This window comes from Diabrotica virgifera, chromosome 3, assembly GCF_917563875.1.
Source record: "Diabrotica virgifera virgifera chromosome 3, PGI_DIABVI_V3a".
NCBI lineage: Eukaryota > Metazoa > Arthropoda > Insecta > Coleoptera > Chrysomelidae > Diabrotica > Diabrotica virgifera.
The window spans coordinates 199,861,443-199,887,603 of record NC_065445.1 but is presented as its reverse complement, the minus strand read 5'-3'; the positions used below and the strand labels follow the sequence as shown (position 1 = coordinate 199,887,603).

At 31.4% G+C, this 26,161-nt stretch overlaps 1 protein-coding gene across 1 annotated transcript in view; it reads left to right on the top strand.

Annotated features, from left to right (window-relative positions):
• Positions 1–52: 52 nt before the first annotated feature.
• The window catches only part of LOC126882292 (bleomycin hydrolase), a 101,822-nt gene continuing 75,713 nt past the window's right edge, over positions 53–26,161 (top strand). Inside the window, exons 1-2 of the mRNA XM_050647155.1 lie at positions 53–277; positions 436–599. Coding sequence (XP_050503112.1) covers positions 259–277; positions 436–599 — 183 coding nt within the window. The 5' untranslated portion in view covers positions 53–258. The remainder of the gene's footprint in view (positions 278–435; positions 600–26,161) is intronic.

The window sequence follows — 26,161 nt, the reverse complement described above, 5'->3', positions numbered from 1 at the left end:
TTATGAAAATCATAGAATTTTTTCACGGATCAGGATTTTTAGACACTGCAAATGTCATTTTAAAGCTACAGGGAGAGTTTTGTTGTTGATTTGGCATTTTAGTTTTTAGTTTTGTATTCAGTTGACAGTTCCAAGTTCCAGTAGTTGGCTTTCTGCAATTTGCTTTCTTCTACTCTTACTTTCAAGTTTTAAGTCAGTAGTTTTCCTCCCAGTTTGTTGGAAAGTTTGACCTACCTAATCAAGCAATATTGTTTTATAATGGATTCTAGCAAAGAAGGTAAGAATACAAATTATTTTCATAATTGAAATATCAAAATAAGATCAAAACAATTATGCATTTATTTAGATTAAATGCACCTGTCAAAATTTGCATATCATCCAACTTTAAATTATTTTTTTGTCGAAAAATAAACATTTTAATGCCGAAACACATAGTTCAAGGTTTTTTGGACGAAGAAATCTTGGGAAACTTTCGAAAAGAATTTTATGCGGACCAAAAGAATCTCCTAGCCCAGAATGTTTGCTCTAAAATAGATCCCTTTGAAGCTGCCCTTCGCAGAAAAACCCTTGAAGAAACACACCACGTTTTCAACCATAAGGTAAGAATTTGAATTTTACAACATATTAATTTTAATTGATTTCTTTGGTTGTGGGTAATTCTAATTTTACAGCTGTCTTGAAATTACAAACTTTCATGTGTCTTTTATGATATGTGATAATCAGCTGCCAAATGTTTCTTTTTTAATATGATGACCTAGTCTTTTCCTCAAGTTTGGGTGGGAGTTTGTTTATTGCATGTGCAATGAATATATATTTTATCTAATCTTTGTATAATAATAAAAAATTTATTGTAATTCATATTATTTTTATACAATATATTTTTAGTTAGACTGTCTACGTATTTGTTTTCAGTTTATATGTTAGTCATTCGCAATACTTGCAATACAAACATTATGAAAAAAATCTAAATATTCAATAATTAGATCAAATATTCAAATTCATAATATTACTTAAATGAATGCCAATATACAGGGTGTAACAAAAATACAGGTCATAAATTTAATCACATATTCTGGGACCAAAAATAGTTCAATTGAACCTAACTTACAGCCCTTCGAAGTTACAAAATGAAAATCGATTTTTTCCAATATATGGAAAACTATTAGAGATTTTTTATTGAAAATGGGCATGTGGTATTCTTATGTCAGTAGTATCTTAAGAAAAAATTATAGTGAAATTTGGACACCCCATAAAAAGTTTATGGGGGTTTTTTTCCTTTAACCCCCCCCCCCCAAACTTTTGTGTATGTTTCAATTTAATTATTATTGTAGTACTATTCTGCCGTCCGTTAGCTAAAACATCACTAAGCCACAGAGACCGATTTTGAGATATGAGCAAAAAACGGGGGAAAATTTTCAAGACATTGCTACTTTACAACTATTTATCGTAGAAGTATGTATGTTACTTCGAAAGGAACGTGTTTTAATTCTCTTCCAATTAAATAGAGTTTCAAACAAAATTTACTTATTTTATGGTATAAAAAAACAATAGAAATGGTTTTAGCTGTGTCATTTATTATTTATTACATATGAAAACCTTTACTAAAACATCGCTAACCGTACTTTAATGACTTTTTAGTTTAGTATTTTGGAACAAATATTTGATACAATTTTTACATAACTAAATTATCAATAATTCCGACACTATAATATCGCTACGGTATTTAATGACGTTATAGTTAAGGTTTTGATTTAATTTTTAAAACAAAACCTTGTCTAAAACATCACTAAAGGTGTTTAATTGTTTATTGGCTAAAATAGTTTACTCCAGTAGCCATTTTTTGTATTATATGCTTAACTAAAACATCACTTATTTGATAACCTTTCCTTAATAGCGATGTTTTAGCTAAGTAATAATGCCTTAGGTTTGAAGCAATACAGCAAAATGTCGTTAACCAACAAAATAAAACGGCAAACTTTGGACAAGAAACATTTATTATTATTAAAGAAATGAAGAAGTTATAAAAACAAAGTAGCAGTCATAGGCAAAATAAAAAATCGAACAAAAAATAAAACTTATTAAATGAATACCAAATTCTTAGATGACAAGAATGTAATTATTTATGTACTTAATTTCGTAGACTGGTTTAAGAAAAATAACAAAACACATAAGGGATTGAGTGGATATGATGGATAAGATTTTGATGAGACATACAGTAGGAAAAATGAAAGAATACGCATGAACGAACATATAAAACACGCTGTATTTTCCTGTCACCGTGTCACACAAAAAAATTTGTGTGACACGGTGACAGCAAAATACAGCGTGTTTTATATGTTCGTTCATGGGTATTCTTTCATTTTTCCTACTGTATTTCGCGTGAATCCGAAAGCACTAATAATAGTACTTATACTTGTTTCATGAATTAGGAACTAGATTTATTTTTAAATGTCGTACCGTAATTTCGGGTGACTTTGACTCACTTTCGAAGTTTAAATGTAGATTTCAGTTTTTTGAATACATAAAAGTATGTTTCTTTATTTATGTGTATTTGATCTATAACTACTCTTTTGGAAAAATTACACGAAAACACAAAAAAGCGCTTCCTGTATTATAAAAAAAATAAAAATATGGTGTGCAAAGTCACCCGCTAGTGTCGGGTGACTTTGTCTCAAGCTACATTTTATAATTATTCTCTGTGATTATTATTGTTCGGGCTAAAGTGACCCTACCAGATGAATCAGAAACAGACATTTTGTTAGGTGAAAAAAATTTATTTAAATTTCAAACAAAGAAAAACTAAAACTAACATGAAACTTTACATAGGACCCTAGGTTAACAAAAAACATAATTTCTTAACAAAAAATGAACAATAAAACGATTTACAAGCTTTTTTTTAAATCTGGAAAGAAATATCGGTTATCTACAAGTTCTAATGGCTCAGTGAAATCAACATTAGCCAAGTGGTAGGATTTTCTTACGGAGACTTCGGGCCATTGCCATAAACTTCTTTCACCCAGTACCATTACTTGCACCCAACCGTAACAGTTATTACTACCTCTTACAAATCCATCGAATTTTCCTGGAAAGCTGTCAAAGTAGTCAGATACAATTACGAAGTCTCCAACTCCAATGGAAAGCTTATGTAGATCTTCATTATCCCTATAGCTCTCACTAAATGAAGAATTAGACGAAGTATCTGCAAGTTAATAAACCCTGCAGTTGTTACAAGGCTAAAAGCAAATTTAAAATCAGCATTTACTTACTTTAATTTAATATAGAAGCAACCAATGACCAAAATCCAACAATCAACAAACTGGGACAAAGTCACCCGAAAACCGTTAAATTTTGTAGCACCTTGCAAAATAATATCCGACCGTCTTACTGTCTATGTTTAGACTGAAATAACGATGCACGGAGGTTAAGAATTCACAGATTTTCAATATGCCACTATGCAATTAATCTTACTCTTGGAAGTATTATTGGTTGCCAACCAATTTTTGCAGTCAAAAAATCTTATGTGGAATGACCAAATTTTAGAAATTCGTTTTTTTCGTAACATAACAAGTATTAGCATAATTTATTAAAATTTTCAAACAGTTCATATGGTACTGATGGTGCGGTATAATGAAATTTACTTGATAATTTATTGTACAATTGCCCTAGTTGCTAAAATATATTTTTCCCAAAATGAGCCAAAGTCACCCTGGCGGGCCAAAGTCACCCGAAATTACGGTATTTTAAAACATTGTTATCCGTCCTCTCCTCCCGTCTCCCAATCATAGAAATTGTTTATCTTTTAATATTATCATTAACAATATTTAAAAGTTATCAACGTTAACATAAATCTAGTTTCATTCCCCTCCTCGTCATCAGTTTTTGTTGGCAATGTTTTCCAAAATGTCAATTTATGTGGCAGTACTATAGGCGTTAATTTGTCAATTGACGTAGTTTTTCGGTTAAGTTCAACGCCTTTTGGAGAAGTGCTAAATGTAAGAATCATACAACTTGAATTTTTTAAATATCTGTCAGTCATAAATTGCAGATATATAAAATCTTCATTAAAATTATTTTTATATAGTAACCCAAATGAATTTCGTTTAAAACAAACATGTTTCATATTTTATGAGTGACCTCTTGGGTTACTTTTTTGTATACGCCTCTCACTTATCAAATTTTGAACATTAACAAAATTTTGTGGTGAAATAGATTTGACTATCACTTTGGAGTTATTTATCGAAGCAACTGCGTCTTCGAAATCGGTAAAGTAATACAGATTACCCTTCTTCTTCATTGCAAGTTCTACCTGATGGTGAACTTGATCAGCGCTCATAAACGTATGATCAGGTTAAAAATAAAATAAGGAAATTTCTTCTGTAGATATTAAGTCACTGTTTACCATATGAACTAATTTAGATAAAAGTAGCCAATTCTTATTTTGCGCTGTACAATTATCTAACCATACAGGGTGGTGATTCGGAAAACGGGCCATAGGATACTCAATGTAAAATTCTAAACTGTTGAATTTCTGCTTCCCTAATTATGTTACATCAAAAGTCATGAGAAGTTATTTGTAGAGGATTGAAATCTGTATTAGAAACAGAAGTTACAATTGTTCTACGATTTAAACACATTCCAAAATTTTGAAAAATATAATGTATTTACCGCAGTAGGTATGTGTGGGCATGTTAGGCCACACGTTATTATTTAACTGACAGTGAGCACATTATTGACTGAAGAAGATATCTTTATTATTAATACTTCTCCTTAACTAAAGGTATCTTATCAACTTTATTGTGTTTTAAACAGTAATTGATAAAATAAATAAAAAAATTGACAGTTCAAATTGTTAATATAATAAATTTATTGTCAACAAATGCAACCTTATACACATTATGGTATTGCGTGTGGCCTAACTTTGGCGTATTACTCTGAAAAATGTATTATATTTTTACAAAATTTTGAATAATTATTGTTCGTAGAACAATATTAACAGTTGTTTTCAATACAGATTTCAATTCTCTACAAATAGTTTCTTATGACTTTTGATGTAAAATAATTAGGGAAGCAGGAATTCAACAGTTTAGAATTTTACATTGAGTTTCCTATGGCCCGCTTTCCAATTCACCACCCGGTATATTAATGTTCTGGATATCGCGATTTTTCATTAAACATACATAGAAGGCGCTCATTATATCTTCTTGTGTCCGTCCAGCTATGCCATCATGCCACAAAACGGTTAACGGTTTTTAATTAGATGTTATTGTTCCCAGTGGAGCAAAAGTTTGATTGTAAGTAATTAAACGTGGGCAAAAGATTATACTTTTAAAGGATTCTAATCTTGGTAGCATTATGATCTTTTCTAAATCTGAAGGTATATAAATTACATTGTCACTTTGAGCCAGATTTTTATGCTTAGTATACAACTCCCTGGCTTGTGTATACTTAAGGCGATGTTTTCGAAATTCGACACAAGGATTGCAATCTACTACAGTATTACAATCATGTGATATTTGCTTTTTATGTAAATTAAAAGACTCACACATTTCGCACTCCTCATTACCAAGTCGAGTGAATGAAATATTCAAAGTTTTGAGTTGTTTGCGATAAACCTCATAGGACATATTTTATTTTCTTCTGGATATTTTGAACAGAAATCTTTGTACATAGAAGTTATATTGATATCGCTCGGTAAATATCGTCTCAATGACGCGTGCTCGCGTCTGTAGTGCACTATGCAGGATTGAATGATTGTTTGTGGTTAATAATTAACTGGCAATCTATACGAGGGGTTTTCTGGTGTTTTCCACGCATGTCGGAATGAATGGGATTTGTAACATCAAGTGACCTCAACATCGCGTCGTTATTTTTTTTAACCCAAGGTAGTCAAAAAAAAAAATGTTACACAGGTCAATAACATATCCACTTCTTTTCTTCTTAAACGCAAAACATATTTTCGGCTTTCTTTTAGGTTCACTTGTGTATTTTCTTTTCGGAACTGCTACAGCCACTTGAGACATAACAAAAACTTCGCTGTTCAAAAGACAAACTCCAAAAATCAGAGTTTAACTGTGCTCTATCTTGCTCAGTAAATTGCTCAGTATTCTAATTGCTTTTTAGCTCTCTTCTCTTTAATCCGTTCACCTAGGCCAGTGTCATACTTCTTTCGTTTCTATGGTTGGACATCAAGTTCACTTCTCCCCGTACCAGTGCTTTTCGTTTGCATAGTGTGACTATTTTTGTTTTTATTAGTCCAATCTACAATGTGTTTTCTTGGCTCTTTTTTTCCCATTTTAAATGCATCTTAGTTCTCGAAAATCTGTCGTAACGCGTCTTTTTTTATGTTTATTTGACGACAGTGAATTACGGAATGTATGAGATGGTGAAGATTTGGTGAGTGTAGCTGTATAAGTAGAAGGCTCAGTTAAATTTGTAGGAAAAGTTCGTAATTGACTTTTCTTTGGCAATTTTCGGTGCGAAGGAACGTTTTCTGGTAAATTTAAATCGTCTGAATCTTCGCTTGAATCCGGAATATAATCTTCGTCAAGAACTGAGTCGTCTGAATTAAAATCTAATATATTAGGGCATAATGATGGTTTTGTATTATTATCAGGGTGAAAAGAATTATGTTGGATAGAATCAGGTACATTATCAGAAGGAAAATCATCTGCTGGCATTTCTTCATTACAAAACATATCAGTGTTTTCTAATGATACGTTGTAAGAGGCTTTGTTTAGCATAGTAATTTCGTTTATCAAATTTCGGGATTGGTAAGATGTTAAACTATTTTGAATCTCACTAAATTTGTTGAAAACTGCCGACGTCATGGAATATGGTCGAGCATACAAATTGTTTACAAATTATGTTTCCTGTTCGCATCTTAAAGTAATCCGAACTTGGTATTTTTGACGTTACCATTCTAATATGAGTTGAGATCGCCGGGAAATTTTAGAACTGCAAAAAACGAAAAATTACATTTACTAGGAATAATAATAGGTATTATTGGAATAGGATTAGAAAACAAGTAAATATTTCTTAAACAACATAAACTGTCATACACACAAACACACTATCATGAAAACATAAAAAATATACAATCTTTCATCTTGTACAGTACAAGTAGTAATTAAGATTCCATTAACTTTTAAGCGCATTTGTTAAAAATTTTAGTAATAATAGCAAGGAGGAACTTACTAAGAAATTTTCTTAGCCATATTGATGATTTGGCGTGAAATATCCTGTTCACCAAAAGCGCGTGACGTACTTTCTCCGACCAACAATAGAATACTGACACTGACGATATACGATATGACATATGACCGCAGTGTAGGACAGGTGAGACGGTGAGTGGGAGGTCGCCTAGTGATGTTTTAGCGTAGTATTGTTACTTAAAGGTGTTTTAGTTATGGAACTTCTAGGAGATTATTTATCGCAAAACACGCTAAGGGAGGTTAGCAATGTTTAAGTTTAACATCGTACAGCAATATTTTAAATGCTCCTTAGCTTTAATATCGTTAAGAAAGTTTATCGATATTTTAGTGTAGTAATTGTGTATAACGGGTTTTTAGTTAAGTATTGTTTCGCGATGTAGTGAAATAAACCTTGACTAAAAAAAAGGTAAAGTATGTTAACGGTCTTATAGTTGTATAACTTTGGGCAACGTGGTTGTAGCTAAGTATCTTAAATGAAAATTTAAACAAAATACTATCATTGAAGGCGGTTCCTGATGTTTTAGTTGAGTAATGTGGATAAACGTAGTTTAAGCTGTGTAAAGTTAAATTTTTGTTGTAGATAACGATGTTTTTGCTTATGCTATCTTTGAAACTACAAAACTTAGAAATACGAATCCAGGACAGATCGATAGAGAATTTTTTTTTATATAGTGTGGCATCTATAACTCAAAATCGGCCTATGGTGGCTTAGCGATGTTTTAGCTAACGGACGGCAGTATTAGTTAAACACCATATTTTAAAAACTTTTTTGCCTGTTAGTACTTATTTGTCAAATCCACCACATATTTGTATATGGTTAAGGGCCGGTTGTTCGAACGCTAATCAAAAATGATCATTATCAAATATTTAATTACTGTCAATGTCAACTTTGTTTGGGTTGCTGAAAACATAATTATGAATTACAATTATGAAATTAGTTAATCAATTATGTTAATTGATTAACTAATCTCATAATTATAATCAATTATGTATTCAGCAACCCAATAAAAGTTGACATTGACAGTTCTGGTGACAGTAATTAAATATTTGATAGTGATCATTGTTGATTAGCGTTCGAACAACCGGCCCTAAGTATAATAAGTACGATTATGGAGACTTAGTAATAATATGAAAATTTATTTGATTTATATTTTTAGGTAGATTTTGAACCATATTAAAAAAGAAGCCACATCTCGATAAAAGGTGCCTTATCGAAAAAATACAAAGAGGCAAAAAAGTTTTAAAAACACTGTGTTTAGCTAATGGTACCACAGTAATAGTTTAATTGGAACGTACACAAACATTTGGGGGGTTTAAAGGAACAAAACCCCATAAATTTTTTATGTAAACATATTAAAAAAGAATCCGCAACTCGATAAAAACTACCTTATCGAAAAAATACTAAGAGGCAAAAAAGTTTTTTTTTTGTTTAATGCTCCACTCAGAGTAACATTACAATCTACTAACTACATTTTTCTAAGCTAAAGTCTTACTCATCAGTATTTCTTTATATAGGTTATATTAGCATATCGCCTATTTTCACTACAATTAACATGTACACTAAAAAAGTTTTAATGATATTGAACGTAACTAATGGTACCACAATAATAATTCAATTGGAATGTACACAAAAGTTTGGGGGAAGGGGGTTTAAGGGAACAAAATCCCCATAAAATTTTTATGGGGTGCACAAATTTCACTATAATTTTTCTTTAATTAAGATATTCCTGCCATAAGAATGCCACATGTCCATTTTCAATAAAAAATCTCCAATAGTTTCCGACATATTCGAAAAAATCGATTTTCATTTTGTAATTTCAAAGGGCTGTAACTTTTTTTATGTGTATATTTGTACTAAGGTAAGTTAGGTTCATTCGAACTATTTTTGGTCCCAGAATATGTGATTTAATTTATGACCTGTATTTTTGTTACACCCTGTATTACTCTGTTTGTATTGTATTGGGTATACAGTACAACCTGCCACATCCGGACCTGTCATATTCGGACCTCCCCATATCCGGACGGTTCTGCCGTCCGGATCTACCGAAATCTACTGAGAAAAAGAAAAAGAGAAATTCTACTCCGAAATCTACGGAGCAGAAACTTGGAAGCACGATGAAAGCACAACAAAGAGGCTACAGACTTTTGTAAATAGGTCCTTAAGAAAGATCTTAAAAATTTACTGGCCTAATAAAATAACGAATGGAGAACTATAGGTCTGGATCCCGCGTATGAAAAAAAAGTTGATTAATAGCAAGCTGAAAATTTGTTAATAGCTTAAGGGTGTCTAGTCGGATAAACTTTGATATATGGGAACACTGGAACAGGGGCAGTTTTAATTGTGGAACAGGTTAAAAATTTGGAACGGTCAGACCATGAAAACGGCATATTTATTTTGTCTGACAGAACAGACTTAAACTCTCCGAACAGAGATTAAACTCTCATGCAAAAATCAGACTGCTATTTATCACCTGTCATAATTCCTGTCATTTGACATATTCTACATGTTCCACTCATTAAAACGCCCATTTGGTGATAAATAGCAGTCTGATTTTTGCATGAGAGTTTAATTTAGCATGAGAGTTTTTAATTTGAGAGTTTAAGTCTGTTCTGTCGGACAAAATACATGTGCTGTTTTCGTGGTCTGGCCGTTCCAAATTTTTAACCTGTTCCACAATTAAAACTTCCCCTGTTCTAGTGTTCCCATATATCAAAGTTTGTCTGACTAGACACCCTTAAGCTATTAACAAATTTTCAGCTTGCTATTAATCAACTTTTTTTTCATACGCGGGATCCAGACCTACTATGGAAACGAACGAAACAAACCAGTATAATAACAACAATCAGACAGAAGAAATGGAAATGGATCGGCCATACGTTAAGAAAAGATCCTAGTAACATCACAAGACAAGCACTCGAATATCAACCTGAGGGTACAAGGAAGAGGGGACGACCAGATAATACTTGGAAGAAAACAGTAACCAGAGAACACAACAGAATCGGCGGAAGTGAAAAACAAAACAAGAAACAGAGGAGAATGGAAGGAACTGGTACGCAGATTAACCGGAGAATAAACACAAGAAGACGCGCTGAGCTGGCCACCAGCCGTCTTACACTATCAGCCAAGAAACGCAGATGTGCCCAATACTCCACTAGGAGTGATGGTCCAAGAGAGAGAGAGAGAGAGAGAGAGAGAGAGAGAGATCTGTCACAAAAAATTCGTAGCATGTGATTTGTCTTTAAAAAGACAACCACATGCAATGGTGACAGTAAAATTTTCGTGTTAGTGATTCCATAGTAAATCACAAGGAAAAACCAGTAAAAAACCTTGTGATAATATCCCGACATTGTAAGTATTTGGACTTACATTCAGTTTACTACCAAAACTAACACCAAACTCTGATTTTATATGTATGTTATTTTAAATTATAAATAATATTAATAATACATAGATATATAAATAATACTAAAATATAAATTATGTACTAATCTCAATATGTTATTGACTTACGAATCGTGGTATTTTCCTTCTATTGACTTCCTGTTTTAGTATGGGTAACCACATCCTACTGCATTCTACCGAGGAATTTGCAACACAATTGGTTTCATTTAGCATAATTACTATCTGTTTCTTTCATGACTATACTTGAATCTTCACTAAACTCTGTGTGATGTTCACCTATTCTAATGTTTAATGATCTTTATATTTCACCTAAATAATATGGTTCGCATTCACAAGGTATTTTATAAATACAATTCTTTGTTCTTTCTTGTTCATTGCTAGGTTTAGTTTTAGATAAAAAATAGAAACTTAAAACAATAGGAAATAAATTCAACATATCAACAATATTCAAGACAACAAACACATTGAGAACTATTTTATCTAAAACTAAACCTAACAATGAACAAGAAAGAGCAAATAATTGTATTTATGGTGGATGCCTTGTGGATTGTGGATATACCTTGTGGATTGTGGATCTATTGTGGATATACCTTGTGGATGCAATTTTATTTACGTGAAACATCAAGACCATTAAACATTAGAATAAGTGAACATCAGTCTTATATTAAAAATAGAGAATTTGATAGATGTCATATATGTCAACACGCGTGGGTCAGTGAACATAGAGTTTAGGAAAGATTCAAGTATAGTCTTGAAAGAAACAGACAGTGAAAAAGAGAAAAATCAAAGAAGCGCCTCTAATTATGCTAAATGAAATCAATTGTGTCGCAAATTCCTCGGTAGGATGCAGTAGGATGTGGTTACCCTTACTAAAAGCAAAGTCAATAGAAAGAAAATACCACGATTAGTAAGTCAATAACACATCGGGGATAGTACATAATTTATTTTATACTTTAGTATTATTTATATATTTATGTATTATTAATATTATTTATAATTTAAAATAACATACATATAAAATGAGAGTTTGGTGTTAGTTTTGAGAGTAAACTGAATGTAAGACCAAATACTTTCAATGTCAGGATAGTATCATGCGGTTTTTTCCTGGTTTTTCCTCTTGATTTACTATGGAATCACTAACACGAGAATTTTACTGTCAGCATTGCATGCGATTGTCTTGTTAAAGACAAATCACATGCTATGATTTTTTTGTGACGGATACTCTTGAGTTAAAGTTGATTTCATGTAATTGAATAAACTCTTTCAATAAAGTCGTCCCCAGGAACGCAACATATAAATATTGGTAATATAATTTTATAGTTTTCTACTTTAAAATGACTTTAAAATGTATAATATATGTCTGAATTGCCGATATGAATGAGTCAGATTAAATTAAACAATTAGAAGAATTTTTTTACTAAACAACAACATTTTTGTTTAATTTAGTAATATTTTGTATTTTGATAATGCCGTCTGAGGTGGAAGTCGAAACGTCAATAAAATCATTTTTTTAAGTTAAATTGTGGCTTATTTCCCAGTTAGAATAATAAATTACTCTGTTTCTAAATTAAGGTGATTCGCTCACTCATTGCTCACAATTTACATTATATTTCTTGTAAATCTTTGACTAGGATGTTTTTTATTTGGTCACTTTGTCCTTTTTTTGTTAAGTGTTAGCTTTCAGAAAGAATTATTATTGATCTAGATTTTCATTATGTAGGTATTTTTAGTGTCGTAAGTTAAACAATATTGGTATTTTTGCTAAATACTGATAGCATTGTCTTTTTATTGCTTATATATATTATTTATTTAGCAATTTAAATCCGTAAATAAATAATAACATCATTATGTAGATGAGTATCATTGACAGAATGTTATAAAAGATGCTGATAATACCTATGCACTTTTAGCACAACTTTGTAGCAAACTTCATAAATATTTTTTCTATATTACAAACAGTGCAATTTGAAAATATCTGCTTAGCAGATTTCGAAAAAACGAAAGGACAAATGCAAATTTTTTCATCTAGGTTCTTATTTTACGAGAAATTTCAACACACTTAATATAAGGCGTCTAAAAAATATCACTTTTATGAGAAAACATTATTTATCTTTGCAGGTCTTGTCCGATTCTTTAAGTCTTTAAGCAGAAAATATATCTCCCGATCATATAAATCGATGAATTTTTTAGGTGCCTATGCATGAATCGTTATAGAATAGAAATAGAATAGAAATATACTTTATTGTCACTGAAAATTATACAATTTTATGGACAAAGCTTAACCTTAGTCGGGCGGCATAGGTACAATTGTAACTTTTGAGTTTTCAAATTGTGATAACTTTTTTTTTTCAAAGGGGTAGATACTTGAACTTTTGTGACATCTCTACATTTATCCAGTAGATTATGTGAGCCAAATTTAACAAAAAAATCTTTATTCAATTCTCAGAAAGAGGCTTAAATATTCCCTACCCCCATAAACGACGGCATAGGTACATTTGTACCTTGTACATTGTTTTAAATAAATAATTTAAAAAAGCAATATATTTTGTATTTACTGATAGCTTATTTGAATCAAAATACAAAAATGAATGTTAGTGTGGATTTTCACAACACATAAGTACATAATATCGTTATAGACAAAGAATATTCGTCACACACATGTAGAAAACATACTACACAAGTATTTCTCGTTTTACGCTGTTTTTCCGTTCGTTTCGACAAACATGACAACTTCCGGTTACTGGAGTAGATCCACGAATGCTGTGAGATACTTGAGGAGGAGTCTTCTTCTTCTTCAACCTGTGTTCGTCCACTGCTAGACATAGGCCTCTTCCATTTGCTTCCATCGACTCTTGACAATTCTCATCCACTGCTTGCCCGCGACTTGCGTATGATATCATCTGTCCACCTCTTCTGCGGTCGGCCTACAGGAGGAGTATCTACAGCAAATACATACTTTGTTTCGATCAAGGACCAGTTCTACAGCACTACGAAGAAAATGGCTCGTCATCATTATCCAGTTTTTACTTTGAGATTGAAATGAAGGCAACCAAATACCTTTAGAATGATTCTTTAAAAATTTCGATGCCGCCGGTTCATCGCCGGCCGTTTCGATGCCGTCGGTTCATCGCCAGTCCATTTCATCGCCGTCATATCTCGCATTTCCTAGAATTCCTAATTAATACTGAAAATAACCAATAATTGTAACTGTAGAAAATTCGGAAATATATCATATAGCGATTAATTGACTGGCGATGAATCGGCCGGCATCGGCATCGAACTGGCGGCATCGAAACGGCGGCGATGAAACGTCCTAGACCCAAATCTTAGGATGGCCTTGAAAGGATTACAAGACATTGCTGCACGTATTAGTGGCAGATACTCCATAATCCACACCTCGCACAAGTTTTCTTTGTTATTTCCATGTACACCTCTTTTGTCGCCATTTCGGTAGACTAGATGTATGATCCCTATTATTCATGATGTGTGTGTGTGTGGTTGAAAAAAATGACTGCGGATTACTGGATCCATTCGCCTAACCAATTTTTATATTTTGAGCTCATAAATTGCTGCACTTTATAATTTCTTTTTAATTTTTTTTATTGTGGTTAACAAAAGTGTTTGGTTTTATATATTATATTTTTTCTTATGTATATATTTTTTCTTAATCAATTGGCGCCAAAAGTATCCACAATTCAACCTTTAGGATGGAAAACTTCTACCTATTGATAATTATTTTTTTTAATTCTATTTTTTTTATCCTTTTTTTCTATTTTTTTTATAAATTTTTTTTATTTTTTTTATCCTATTTTTTTTATTTTTTTTTAAATTTTTTCTCAAATATATACATATAATTTACAATTTTAAACCTATATTACAAATGTGTTTATACAGCGTTTTATATACTTTTATATCTTTAGATATAAGTAATTGGGCAAGATTGTATGGATTTTTAATACATTTGAATTTATTCAATTCATAATTTAAATGTTGTACCTTATCCTGTATGGTGTTACAATTTAAGATCATATGTTCCGTTGTTCCTATTTCTCCGCAATCACATAAGGGATCTTGCCTTAATTTAATTTTAAAAAGATGTGATGGAACCAAAGTGTGATTAAATCTTAATCTACAAATCGTTTTGACGAATGCTTTTTCGAAAATGCCCTCTTTGAACCAAGTAGAAGAAGGAATAGAACACTTTGTAAGTTTTTATAAAATTTTCCCTTGTGACTTTCACTATACCAATTTTCCCATTCCTGCTTCACTTGGTTTTTTGAAAATATGTTTAAATCTGAAGGGGCACATTTATAATTACTAATGTAATTTACATTTAGGGCCCCTTTTGCTAAGTTGTCGACTATTTCATTATGTTTCAAACCGCAGTGCGCTTTAATCCATGCTAGTTTTATGCTTTTTCCACTGTTCGTTAATTCCATAGTTTTTTTGGCAATATTTAGTTCAATATAATTTAAATTGGTTTTATTGTGGAGTTTATTTAATTTTTCTAGGGCGCTTCTGCTGTCAGAAAAAATAATGAAATTTTCTTGATGGCAGTTAGTTTCTATATATAATAATGCCTCAAAAATAGCTGTCAATTCTGCGGAGTATATTGAGAAATGTTCATTTAATCTTTTTTGTTACTTTATATTCGATATTTGGATCCCAAACTGCACACGCTACTCTATTATCTTTTTTTGAGGCATCAATATATAACTGATAACTGTTAAGTACTTGATCATTAACATCTGATACAAATAATTGGTTTCGAATGAGTTGAGGAAATTGAGAATAATCCCTAAAGAAAATTGGTTCAATGTTAATAATATCTTTTGAATTTAGTTCAAAATATGGTAATATATCGGTAGTATGTACTAATTCTTTAATACTCAAATATTGGTTGTAAGCTTCTACTATTAATAAAGATTTTTTACTTTTACAGTATGTACTGGTAAGATCTGATATAAAAAGTTGATGAATTTTTTTTATTAAATTACTGTTTCTAGAAACAATTTTCAATAGAAATTTTTCGGTTAAGTATTTTCTTCTTAACTCCAGAGGTGGTTCGCAGCATTCAATCATTAAATTAGAATTTGGTGTACTCATCATGACTCCAATGCATTTTTTTTAACTTTTAGATACTATACAGTCGAGTTTGTGAAGGTGGCATTTCGCAGCTTGTGAATAGAATATAGAACCGTAGTTTAATATGGATCTAATATATGATTTATATAACAGAAGAGCAATGTTAGGGTCTGCTCCCCAGTTACAACCATTTACTGCTCTTAATACGTTTACGCCCTTTTCTGTTTTTATTACTATGTGTTCTATATGTTCTTTCCATAGCAACTTCCTATCTAAAATAATTCCAAGATGTTTAATCGATGGTTTTACTTGAAAAGTAATATCTTTGATTGTTACTGAATTTGGTATCTGCCGTTTTCTGGAGAAAATACCTAGCCTTGTCTTTTGACTAGAAATGAAATATTTAAACCTATGTAATTGCACCAGCTTTTTAATTCACTATACGCTTTCTCTACCATATTGCATCCGAAGGGGATTTCGCATTCGTCTTTGTAAATTATGATATCATCTGCGTATTCTAATATTTTGACATAATTTTTAACTTTGCTTTCGATTTCGGCTGTGTATATCAAATATAGTGTGGGACTTAAAATACTACCTTGTGGAATACCGATGTTAACTTTTCTTTCACCTATTATTTTATTTCCTATTCTTAATGAGATTGTTCTATTACTGTATAATTTTATAATTCGTTTAGCAAAATCAATATTAAGACCGATATTTTTCATCTGATTATATAAAATTTTTAGGTTAACATTGTCATAGGCACTTTCTATATCTACAAAGAGGCCAACTACTGATTTAGAATTAGAAAAGGAGGTGTTGATGTCTGTTACTAAGTGTCCTATATTTTCCATTGTGGAGTGTCCCCTGCGAAAGCCAAACTGATACTGTGGGAGCTTCTTATTAATTTCTAACCAAGATTCTAATCTTCTTTTTATCATGCGTTCCAAAGTTTTTAAAACACATGATGCTAGTGAGATTCCTCTGTATTAATCTGGTAAATGGGGTTCTTTATTTGGTTTCTGGATTGGAACCACTACGTACCTCTTCCAACTGCTTGGGTAATCTTGAGTTTCCCAAATTGAGTTAAGGATATCTAGCAAAATGTGTTTACATTTTTTACTATTATTCATGATGATTTTTAGGTATACACGTATTGACAAACATCAAACAACTAAATGGGGATGAGATCTATGTTTCCAATTGAAATACAATGAAAATACATTGAAATATCATGCTACTCTTCTTAAAATTTGTTTACGACCACTATTTTCAAGTTTATTGTTGTAGTATTTTCAATAATTTACGATAGATACGAGCGGTCACGCCATAGCGGCTTCTAATCTTTTTTTATAAATAAATTCAAGAACAAATTACCGAATATTATTATTTATTTATTACAATATTCAACAATTTTTACCAGTTATGCTAGTAATAAATAATATTATCTTAAAATTAAAATATATTTCCCTTTAGATTAACGAATTTTTAAGAAAATATATATAACAAGTACAATTGTACCTATGCCGTCTGTTAAAGGTGTAAAATTATGCCGCTCGACAAAGGTTAACATAGAGTCACAAAAAAGATATACATAACAATAACAAATACAATTTTATGAAATTAGATAAATCGTCAATAAAAAAATATAAACAAGTTAAAAAAGTGAAGTAAAAAACAAAACCAATATATTGCAAAATTACTATAGATTGCAAAATTGAACATACAACATATAATAAAACACAAACAAAGGAACTAATAAGTAAGTTTAAGCTGCTGTATGTGACACCCAAATATAGATAAATACACTTTAGTTACTTGTATATTACTGTGATTTCTTAGTTAGTCATTACGAAACTCTTCTACTGAATAATATGGTCTTTTAGATAAATGAGCTTTTGTCATTTTACGGAACTTGAGAAAGGATGTTGCAGATTTAAGTTGTAGACGGAGATGGTTGTATAGTTTTTTTGCGGAATATAGTATAGATTTCTTTACTAACTCAGAAGACGGGATCGGTAAATAGACATCAAAAGTTGAATTTCTGGTGGAGTAGTCATGATGAGGCATTGCTGGAAAGACATGCATGTGTTTACGAATTAAGCAAATAGTTTCTAAAATATACAAAGATGGAAGGGTTAAAATTTCGTGATCTTTAAAGTAACTTCGGCAATGGGTTGTTCTTCTGAGGCCAAACAGATATCTTATTGCTCTTTTTTGTAATTTGAAAATAACATCAAATTGGGCAGCTGTACTAGACCGCCAAAAAGGAAGACCATATCGAAGATGAGACTCGAACAAAGAAAAATATGTTATTTTAGAAGATGATAAATTGAGTTCCTTCGAAACAGATCTTATGGCATAGAAGGCTGAGGCGAGTTTCTTACTTAACAAATCGATATGAAGGGACCATTTAAGGTTGCTGTCTAAAAGAATACCAAGAAATTTTACAGACTCAACGGTAGAGATCTGGCTGCTATTCACAAGCAGGGGTTGAAGAGCTTCTTTATATATGATAATGCTACCGTTTTATCCACGTTAAAGGAGAGTAAATTAGAGTCAGACCAGGTTTTTATCGTAAGAAGATCAGAAGTTATAGTTGCATGAAGAGTTGCAATAGTTGAGTTGCTCCAAGTAATACTGGTATCAGCAAAAAGAAAAATTTTTCCATCGATTTTTAAATTAGTGATGCCCATCCAGGAATCCAGGAGAAATTCAGCAGATAAAACTACATGCGAATCCATCGGAAGATCGGCTCCAATTATTGAAGGGTTATTAAGTTTTCGCTGAAAAATCGTAAAAACATTTTTCACAAGGTAGACCGAAATGTCAAATAAAAAGTTTACTGCACAAATGATTTATTTGCAAGGAAATATTTGATAGGAGCTCATATAAAAGTGAATAGATAGTATCAGAACAATGAACTATGTTGTTGTGGACAGTCAATACAAATATAAAATCAAAAGTGTATTCACCCCTTTGATATGATATTTTTTACCACAAAATACCCTACTAAAAGAGTACTGTTTACAAACATGTGGTAGGAAATGTATATGTAAAAAAAATATCAAAATATGTAGTTGATAAAGATTTTTCATTAAACGAAGTAAACAAAATTTAGTGATCTGGTTTTGAATGTTGTGATTTGTGGTCTTTTGAATCTAGACTAGAGTATATATTTTTATATCATATTACAGTATGCGGCAAAATACACAGTACCGAAATGAATATTATTATGTTTATGATTATTTATAGATTTAGTATACAATATACATCACATAGCATTACAACCATTATTTACGACGACGTTCCCGATAAAACAGATGTCAAAAATGCTCTCTGGCACGAAATAAATCTTTAATTCTAGTCCGCTTTTCCGGAATGTCAGAAAGTCTGATTATTCTTGCTTAACATTGTATCCCTTATAATTTTAACTGTACTAATATGCAAGTCGACTACTAATAATGACTAATTTTTATGATTAATGTGATGTTAAAATATCGGCAAACTCTTATCTGCAAAGCGGCCGTATTGAATTACTCAAACATTTATACCGAACATTGATAGGGCCAGTTTTGCGCATTCTGACAAAGTTCCGTGTCTACTATACAAAGAAATCATTTTGGCAGAAAACACAGTCAACAATTTCACGACCTTCATATTATTTGCAGAATGTGATTACTTGAATGTGTAATATAAATATCCTTGCATTATGTCTTTATATAGATAAGACCAGGTGTTTAATCTAAGATTATTATCCTTTTGTTAATGGTAAAGTCTAGATTGCTGAACAAGAAAAATGATTGTTTATTGTCACGATTGTGAATAATACCGCGTTAACATTGTTACATTTCTTATTTCCACTGCCATACATGAATTACATTGTATAGTTCTTTACACTTCGATATTTAACCTATTATAGTTTATAGTCCAGAGAAATAAGGTTTTTGTCGGGACACTTGACCAGCCAGGTTGCGAATGGATTTTTTGGGTACTCTATACGTAATACATTATAAATACAAAAATGCCCGTCATAGTTCGGACGGGAATTTTAGTTACATATTAACAAAAATAAGGGTCAAAAATGGCCGTTTTTTCGTTTAAATAGAGGTATATACAGGGTGTTTGGTAAAGAATAGGTCATAGCTTAACCTTAAATTCCTGAGCTTAAAATAGGTCGATTTAAGCTAACTTCCTTAGTACGTAAGTTGATAATAACCGAAATACAGGGTGTCAACGTTAACTTTTATTTTATTTATTCTTGAATATTTCCTGACAGACATGAGATAACAACACGAAATTTGGTTAGCGGGGTTTTGGGACGAAAAACCTAAATTCGCCACCAAAAATGATGTACTACCCAGAGGGCGCCACATACGTATTTCAGCGATCATTTAATACGTTCAATTTTTTTTATCCCCCACTCTACATACTTTTTATTCTCTTAAATATTTTTACTTAAAAAAGATATACTACATTCATCTCGCTAAACTCGACTGTTTTCGAGGTAAACGCATTTTAAGTCTATGATAAAACATAATTTTTTGCATATTATCATTGTAGTTACATCCGGAAAATAACTTAAAAGCATAATAATTGTACCAGTTTTCATATTTATGTCATTGCATCGTAAATTCCATTTGAAGAAGTTTGCGTTACATTTTTGGAAATTTTTATGGTTTTAAATTATTTTTCGGGTGTAACTACAATAATATTATGCAAAAATTTATGTTGCCTCGCAGATTTAAAATGCGTTTATTTCGAAAACGGTTAAGTTTAGCAAGGTGAATGTAGTATACCTTTTTTAAGTAAAAATATTAAGAGAATAAAAGTTTTGTTTCAAAAAGTATGTAGAGTAGGTAATAAAAAAATTGAACATATTAAATGAGCGCTGAAAGGCGTATGTAGCGCCCTCTGGGTAATATATCATTTTTGCTGGCGAATTTAGATTTCTCGTCCCAAAAAAACCTTGTTTACCAAATTTCGTGTTATTATCCCATGCCTGTTAGAAAATATTCAAGAATAAATAAAATAAAAGTTTAATTTTGAGACCCTGTATTTCGATTATTATCACTTTTCGTACTAAGGTAAGTTAGCTTAAATCGGCCTATTTTAACCTCAGCAATCTGAGGTTAAGCTATACCAAACACCCTGTATACACCTATAAATCATTGAAAAAAAAATCATTGAGATAACTTGATCATTGAGACATCATGATTTATGTCTCATTGATTGATGTCAAAAAAATCATTGAGACACCCAATAAATAATATTTTTTTTCGGCATTTTGGTCGGCCTAATTTTTTTTTAAGCAAAGTTTACGTTTCGAAAGCAAAAAATTTGAATCTCGCACCAAAATCTTTTGAAAAAAATATGCTATAGACCAGCGGTTCTCAATCTGTGGTACATGTACCACTGGTGGTACATTTCATTTTTGAGGTGGTACACAAAACGCAAAAACAGCCAAAATCAGCACCACTATTATAGTTAATTAGATCACCTAGTTAGATATGTATTTCAGTTAGGTGGTACCAAAAATAATAAAAAGTATTTGGTGGTACATGACACAAAAAGATTGAGAACCCCTGCTATAGACAATAAAAAATCCTATAAAACGAAAGAGAAGAGAAGTTTCTACGATGATAAAAACCGAAGATATCACAAAAAAAAAACGAAAAAACACGTTTTAATTTTTGGGGGGAGGGGAATTATGGGTGGGGCTAGGGGTCTAAAACTTTTTTTGGTGGAGTACTTTTTGATGTAGAACAGCAGGGCATTTTTATTTTTGGAATATCGCTGGGAGCATTTTTCAATATCTTAACCGGCTAGGGCTAGACCCTTTGTATGTGTCATGCGCCGAAACGTACTGAGTGGTTTCTAAACGTCGCGCGTCGTTATAACATATCTGAATGCCTTGTTAATGTTAGATGCTTCAGAATGGTTCTCAGTTTTGTAGAAAAAAGAATGTGTGTGTACTTTGTACGCACGTAAGAAGTCATACTTCTATTATAATATAATTTCAACGAAATAAATATACCTACTTAACAGTTACAATACAAAAAATTAACAATAATTACCAAAAATGAACCAAAATTTAACAATGCCAAATATTAAAAAAAAAAGAAAAAAATATGAATCGTCCGGGATTTGAACCCGCAATCTCGCGATTTTTTTATCTCTGGTCCAATGCTCTACCAACAAGGCCATCAAGCCGCATGCTAGTTACCTTTCAGATATACATAATTATACATCACGGTGACAAGTGAAATATAAAAATAGATGTTTTATTATTTTACGCCCAAGGAAGACAAATCCAAAGACACAAAATTATAATAAAAAACCTTTTAAACCACCTTTTTCAAATTGCGCAAGTTGTATTATTAATATTAATGTTAATAAATGAAATATAAATATTTTGACAATTCACTTTTAACTGCAGTGCCTTAAAAAATTTCTTAAAAATTGCATTTTTGACACGTTTGTAGAAAAATATATTTAAAAACACTAATATATTCTTTCCACACCTTTTCTGGACTGATACATACATAAATTAAAACATTTTGAAGTATAACTTCAAAAATATAATATGAAAACTATTTAAAAAGGCAGTATAACTATTAACTAACCTTTGTTGTTTCTCTTCCCACAAATTTTAAAACGCAACAACCATACAAAACCAAACCGTCAACCGTCCAAACCACAGCTGCGCTACAGCTGCCATATTGGATAATTTTTGACATGTCATTTGAACATCCAATCAGAAAAAAGTTATAATGCGCATGCGCCGGGATCGTAGGTTTTAACATATAAAAATTCACCCTCATATCGCGCGCAAAGAAGTATAACTTCAAAAAATTTCATCGGGTGTGCTATTTTCGGTCATACGGTCATCGCGAAAACAGTCCAAGCTTAAATTCAGCAATGATTTCAGCAGGACGGGGCAACCTGTCACACGATCACAGAGTTTTTTCGCCACTCACCAGGCCTAACGCCACCTGATGCTTACTTATGGGGAGTGCTGAAGGAGGCAGACGGATCCACGTCTGACATTCCGGAAAAGCGGACTAGAATTAAAGATTTATTTCGTGCCAGAGAGCATTTTTAACATCTGTTTTATCGGGAACGTCGTCGTAAATAATGGTTGTAATGCTATGTGATGTATATTGTACACTAAATCTATAAATAATCATAAACATAATAATATTAATTTCGGTACTGTGTATTTTGCATACGCATACTGTAATATGATATAAAAATATATACTCTATAGACCAGTAAGGATCTGTTTTTAGGTGGATGTGAGAGGTGGCATTCAGATTTTTGCGGATAAAGTTAGGTGATAACTTCGTTAATAATAATTGAATCATTCTCCTTCTCAAATATGCCTGGAACATTAATAAAAAAAATAAAATATTTAAATATTTAAAAAAATTCGTTTTTTTCTACTTTTTTGCTTATAACTTAAAAACTATTCATTTTAGAACAAAGTCGTATAGGAATAAAACAAAGATAATTAAATTTTCTATCAGATGCGGTTGGTTAAAAATGTCTTTAATTTGCCTTGCTTCAAAATAGCTATAAATATAAAATAAGGGGGCAAAACAAGCCTGTCCTTATTCAATGATTTTCCATCACTTAGGTTACACTTGGAACCTTCCTAATTCGCTTAGAAAATTTTTGTAATGTGCTAAAACCGTACACCAAATTTCATTAAAATTGACTCACTAGATTTTGCATAATAATTTTGCAATCTAAACTTTTTTTAAAAAATTAAATTTTTTTAAAATCTTGCACAACAAAAACTAGAACATACAAAGATTTTTCAATTTTTTTACATATAAAGAAGTACTCCACCTATCTAATGCACTTTACAGAATTGAAATCGGATTATTTAAGCAGCCTCAGCAATGTTTTAAAGTTATAAGCAATTTTTTGGCTTATAAACAAATTAGTGCTGTGGCCAGGAGGGGGTGCTACGGGTTCCTTTATTTAGATGGACTTACCCAAGTTTTTTTATGTATTTTGACCCGTATAACACGAATTTTTTGGGTAACAGTTGATCCGGATGTCGATAAGATTGTTATAAACAAAGAACTTGAGGAATTACATAACATCGATTTGTCGCAAAATTAAACATTTTTTGTATTTCTTTGGTAATTCTAAGCAAAAAATGTTCTTACAAGTTTTTTCGTAGGATGCACAGTTTTCGAGATAAACGCGGTGGAACTTTCAAAAAATCGAGAAATTGCAATTTTTGAACGCGAATAACGTTTGATTAAAAAATAAAATAGCAATTCTGCTGACAGCATTTGAAAGTTTAAGTCAAATTAACCGGTTTTAATTATTTGCATTGCCAAAAATTAATTTTTTTATTATTGAACAAAGCTATTTGTTTATAAGCCAAAAAATTGTTAATAAATTTAAAACATTGCTGAGGCCCCTTAAATAATCCGATTTTAATTCTGTAAAGTGTATTAGATAGGTAGAGCACCTCTTTATATTATGTAAAAAAAATAGCCAACTTCTAAATGGTCTACTTTTTGTTCAGAAAGATTTTAAAAAATTTGAACTTTTTAAAAAACATTTAGATTGCAAATTTATTATGCAAAATTTATTAGGTCGATTTCAATGAAATTGGTACACGATTTAAGTATGTTACAAAGAATTTCCTAAGCGAATTACTAAGGTTCTAAGTGTCACCAAAGTGGTTAAAAAATATTGAATAACAACAGACTTATTTTGCCCCCTTATTTTGTATTTATTGCTATATTGCAGAAAAGGTAATACCTTAAGACATTTTTTACCAGTCGTATATCATACAAAATTCAATTATCTTTATTTTATTTCTCTACGACTTTGTTCCAAAACGAATCGTTTTAAAGTTATAAGCAAAGAAAGCAGAAAAAAATCAATGCTTTTCGAAATTTTTAAATATTTTAATTTTTTTATTAATGTTCCGGGCATATTTGAGAAGGAGCATAAGTCAATTATTATTACTGAAGGTGTCACCTAACTTTATCTGCAAAAATCCGAATGCCACCTCTCACATCCATAAATAGACGTTTTTTCGCAGATCCTTACTGGTCTACTAGTCTAGATTCAAAAGACCACAAATCACAACATTCAAAACCAGATGACTAAATTTTGTTTACTTCGTTTAATGAAAAATCTTTATCAACTACATATTTTGATATTTTTTTTACATATACATTTCCTACCACATGTTTGTAAACAGTACTCTTTTAGTAGGGTATTTTGTGGTAAAAAATATCATATCAAAGGGGTGAATACACTTTTGATTTTATATTTGTATTGACTGTCCACAACAACATAGTTCATTGTTCTGATACTATCTATTCACTTTTATATGAGCTCCTATCAAATATTTCCTTGAAAATAAATCACTTGTGCAGTAAACTTTTTATTTGACATTTCGGTCTACCTTGTGAAAAATGTTTTTACGATTTTTCAGCGAAAACTTAGTTTTCATTGAAAACAACCTTCAATAATTGGAACCGATCTTCTGATGGATTCGCATGTAGTTTTATCTCCTGAATTTTTCCTGAATTCGAAAAAAATGAATGCAGGTAAAACACATTGGCGCGAAATCTGGCGCCTATGCCTTAACCGAAAACAAGAGTAAAGTTACAATAGGAGGAAAAGAGGGTCTCGCGCAATGGGGTTCCCCATTCGACATTTTATTTAATTTAACTGTTGAAAACGTCAACAGGAAATAAATTACCCAATGACTCATGAGTACTTTCATCAATAATACGACACAACCCAGTGCACTACTAAAGTTTTTTACCTTAAAATTTATCCTAAACCCTTTACTCCAATTCTTAACAAATTAACAATTGAAATAGGAAATGTTCGAATATACGAATTTTACGGTTACGGAAATAAAAGGCATGTATCACTGGTGGTACATATCATTATTGGCGGTGGTACACAAAACACAGAAAAAATTAAAATAGTAGTACTTAGTAAGTGTTGATAATACAATTTAAAAATATAGGTGGTACCAAAAATAATAAAAATAACTGTAGGTGGTACATCACTCAAAAAGGTTGAGAACCGCTGCTCTACATGTTATATACATACTCGTATACACAGTGTGTCGTGTGTGGCATACACCCCTATATTGCGGCTATCAAAATAAATACAGATTTAAATTTTGCAGTCAAGCAAGTGTGATGGTTCACATTTTCTAAGATAGATAACAAACTCAAATTTAAATTTTAAACGCTATCTACTGCGAATCTACAAACAGGGCGAATTTGCGATATTTTACTTCGCGTTAGAGATATCGGAAAAAAAATGAATAACCATTTTCCACATTGGAGAAGGTTCCCATTGTTTTCATTCTGGTGGGATATGTTGTATGCCATTAGAGTGAAAACTTAGTCTTTTGCTAGCAGTTGCCGCTAGGGCATCTATGCCATTTCGTTCGTTGCAA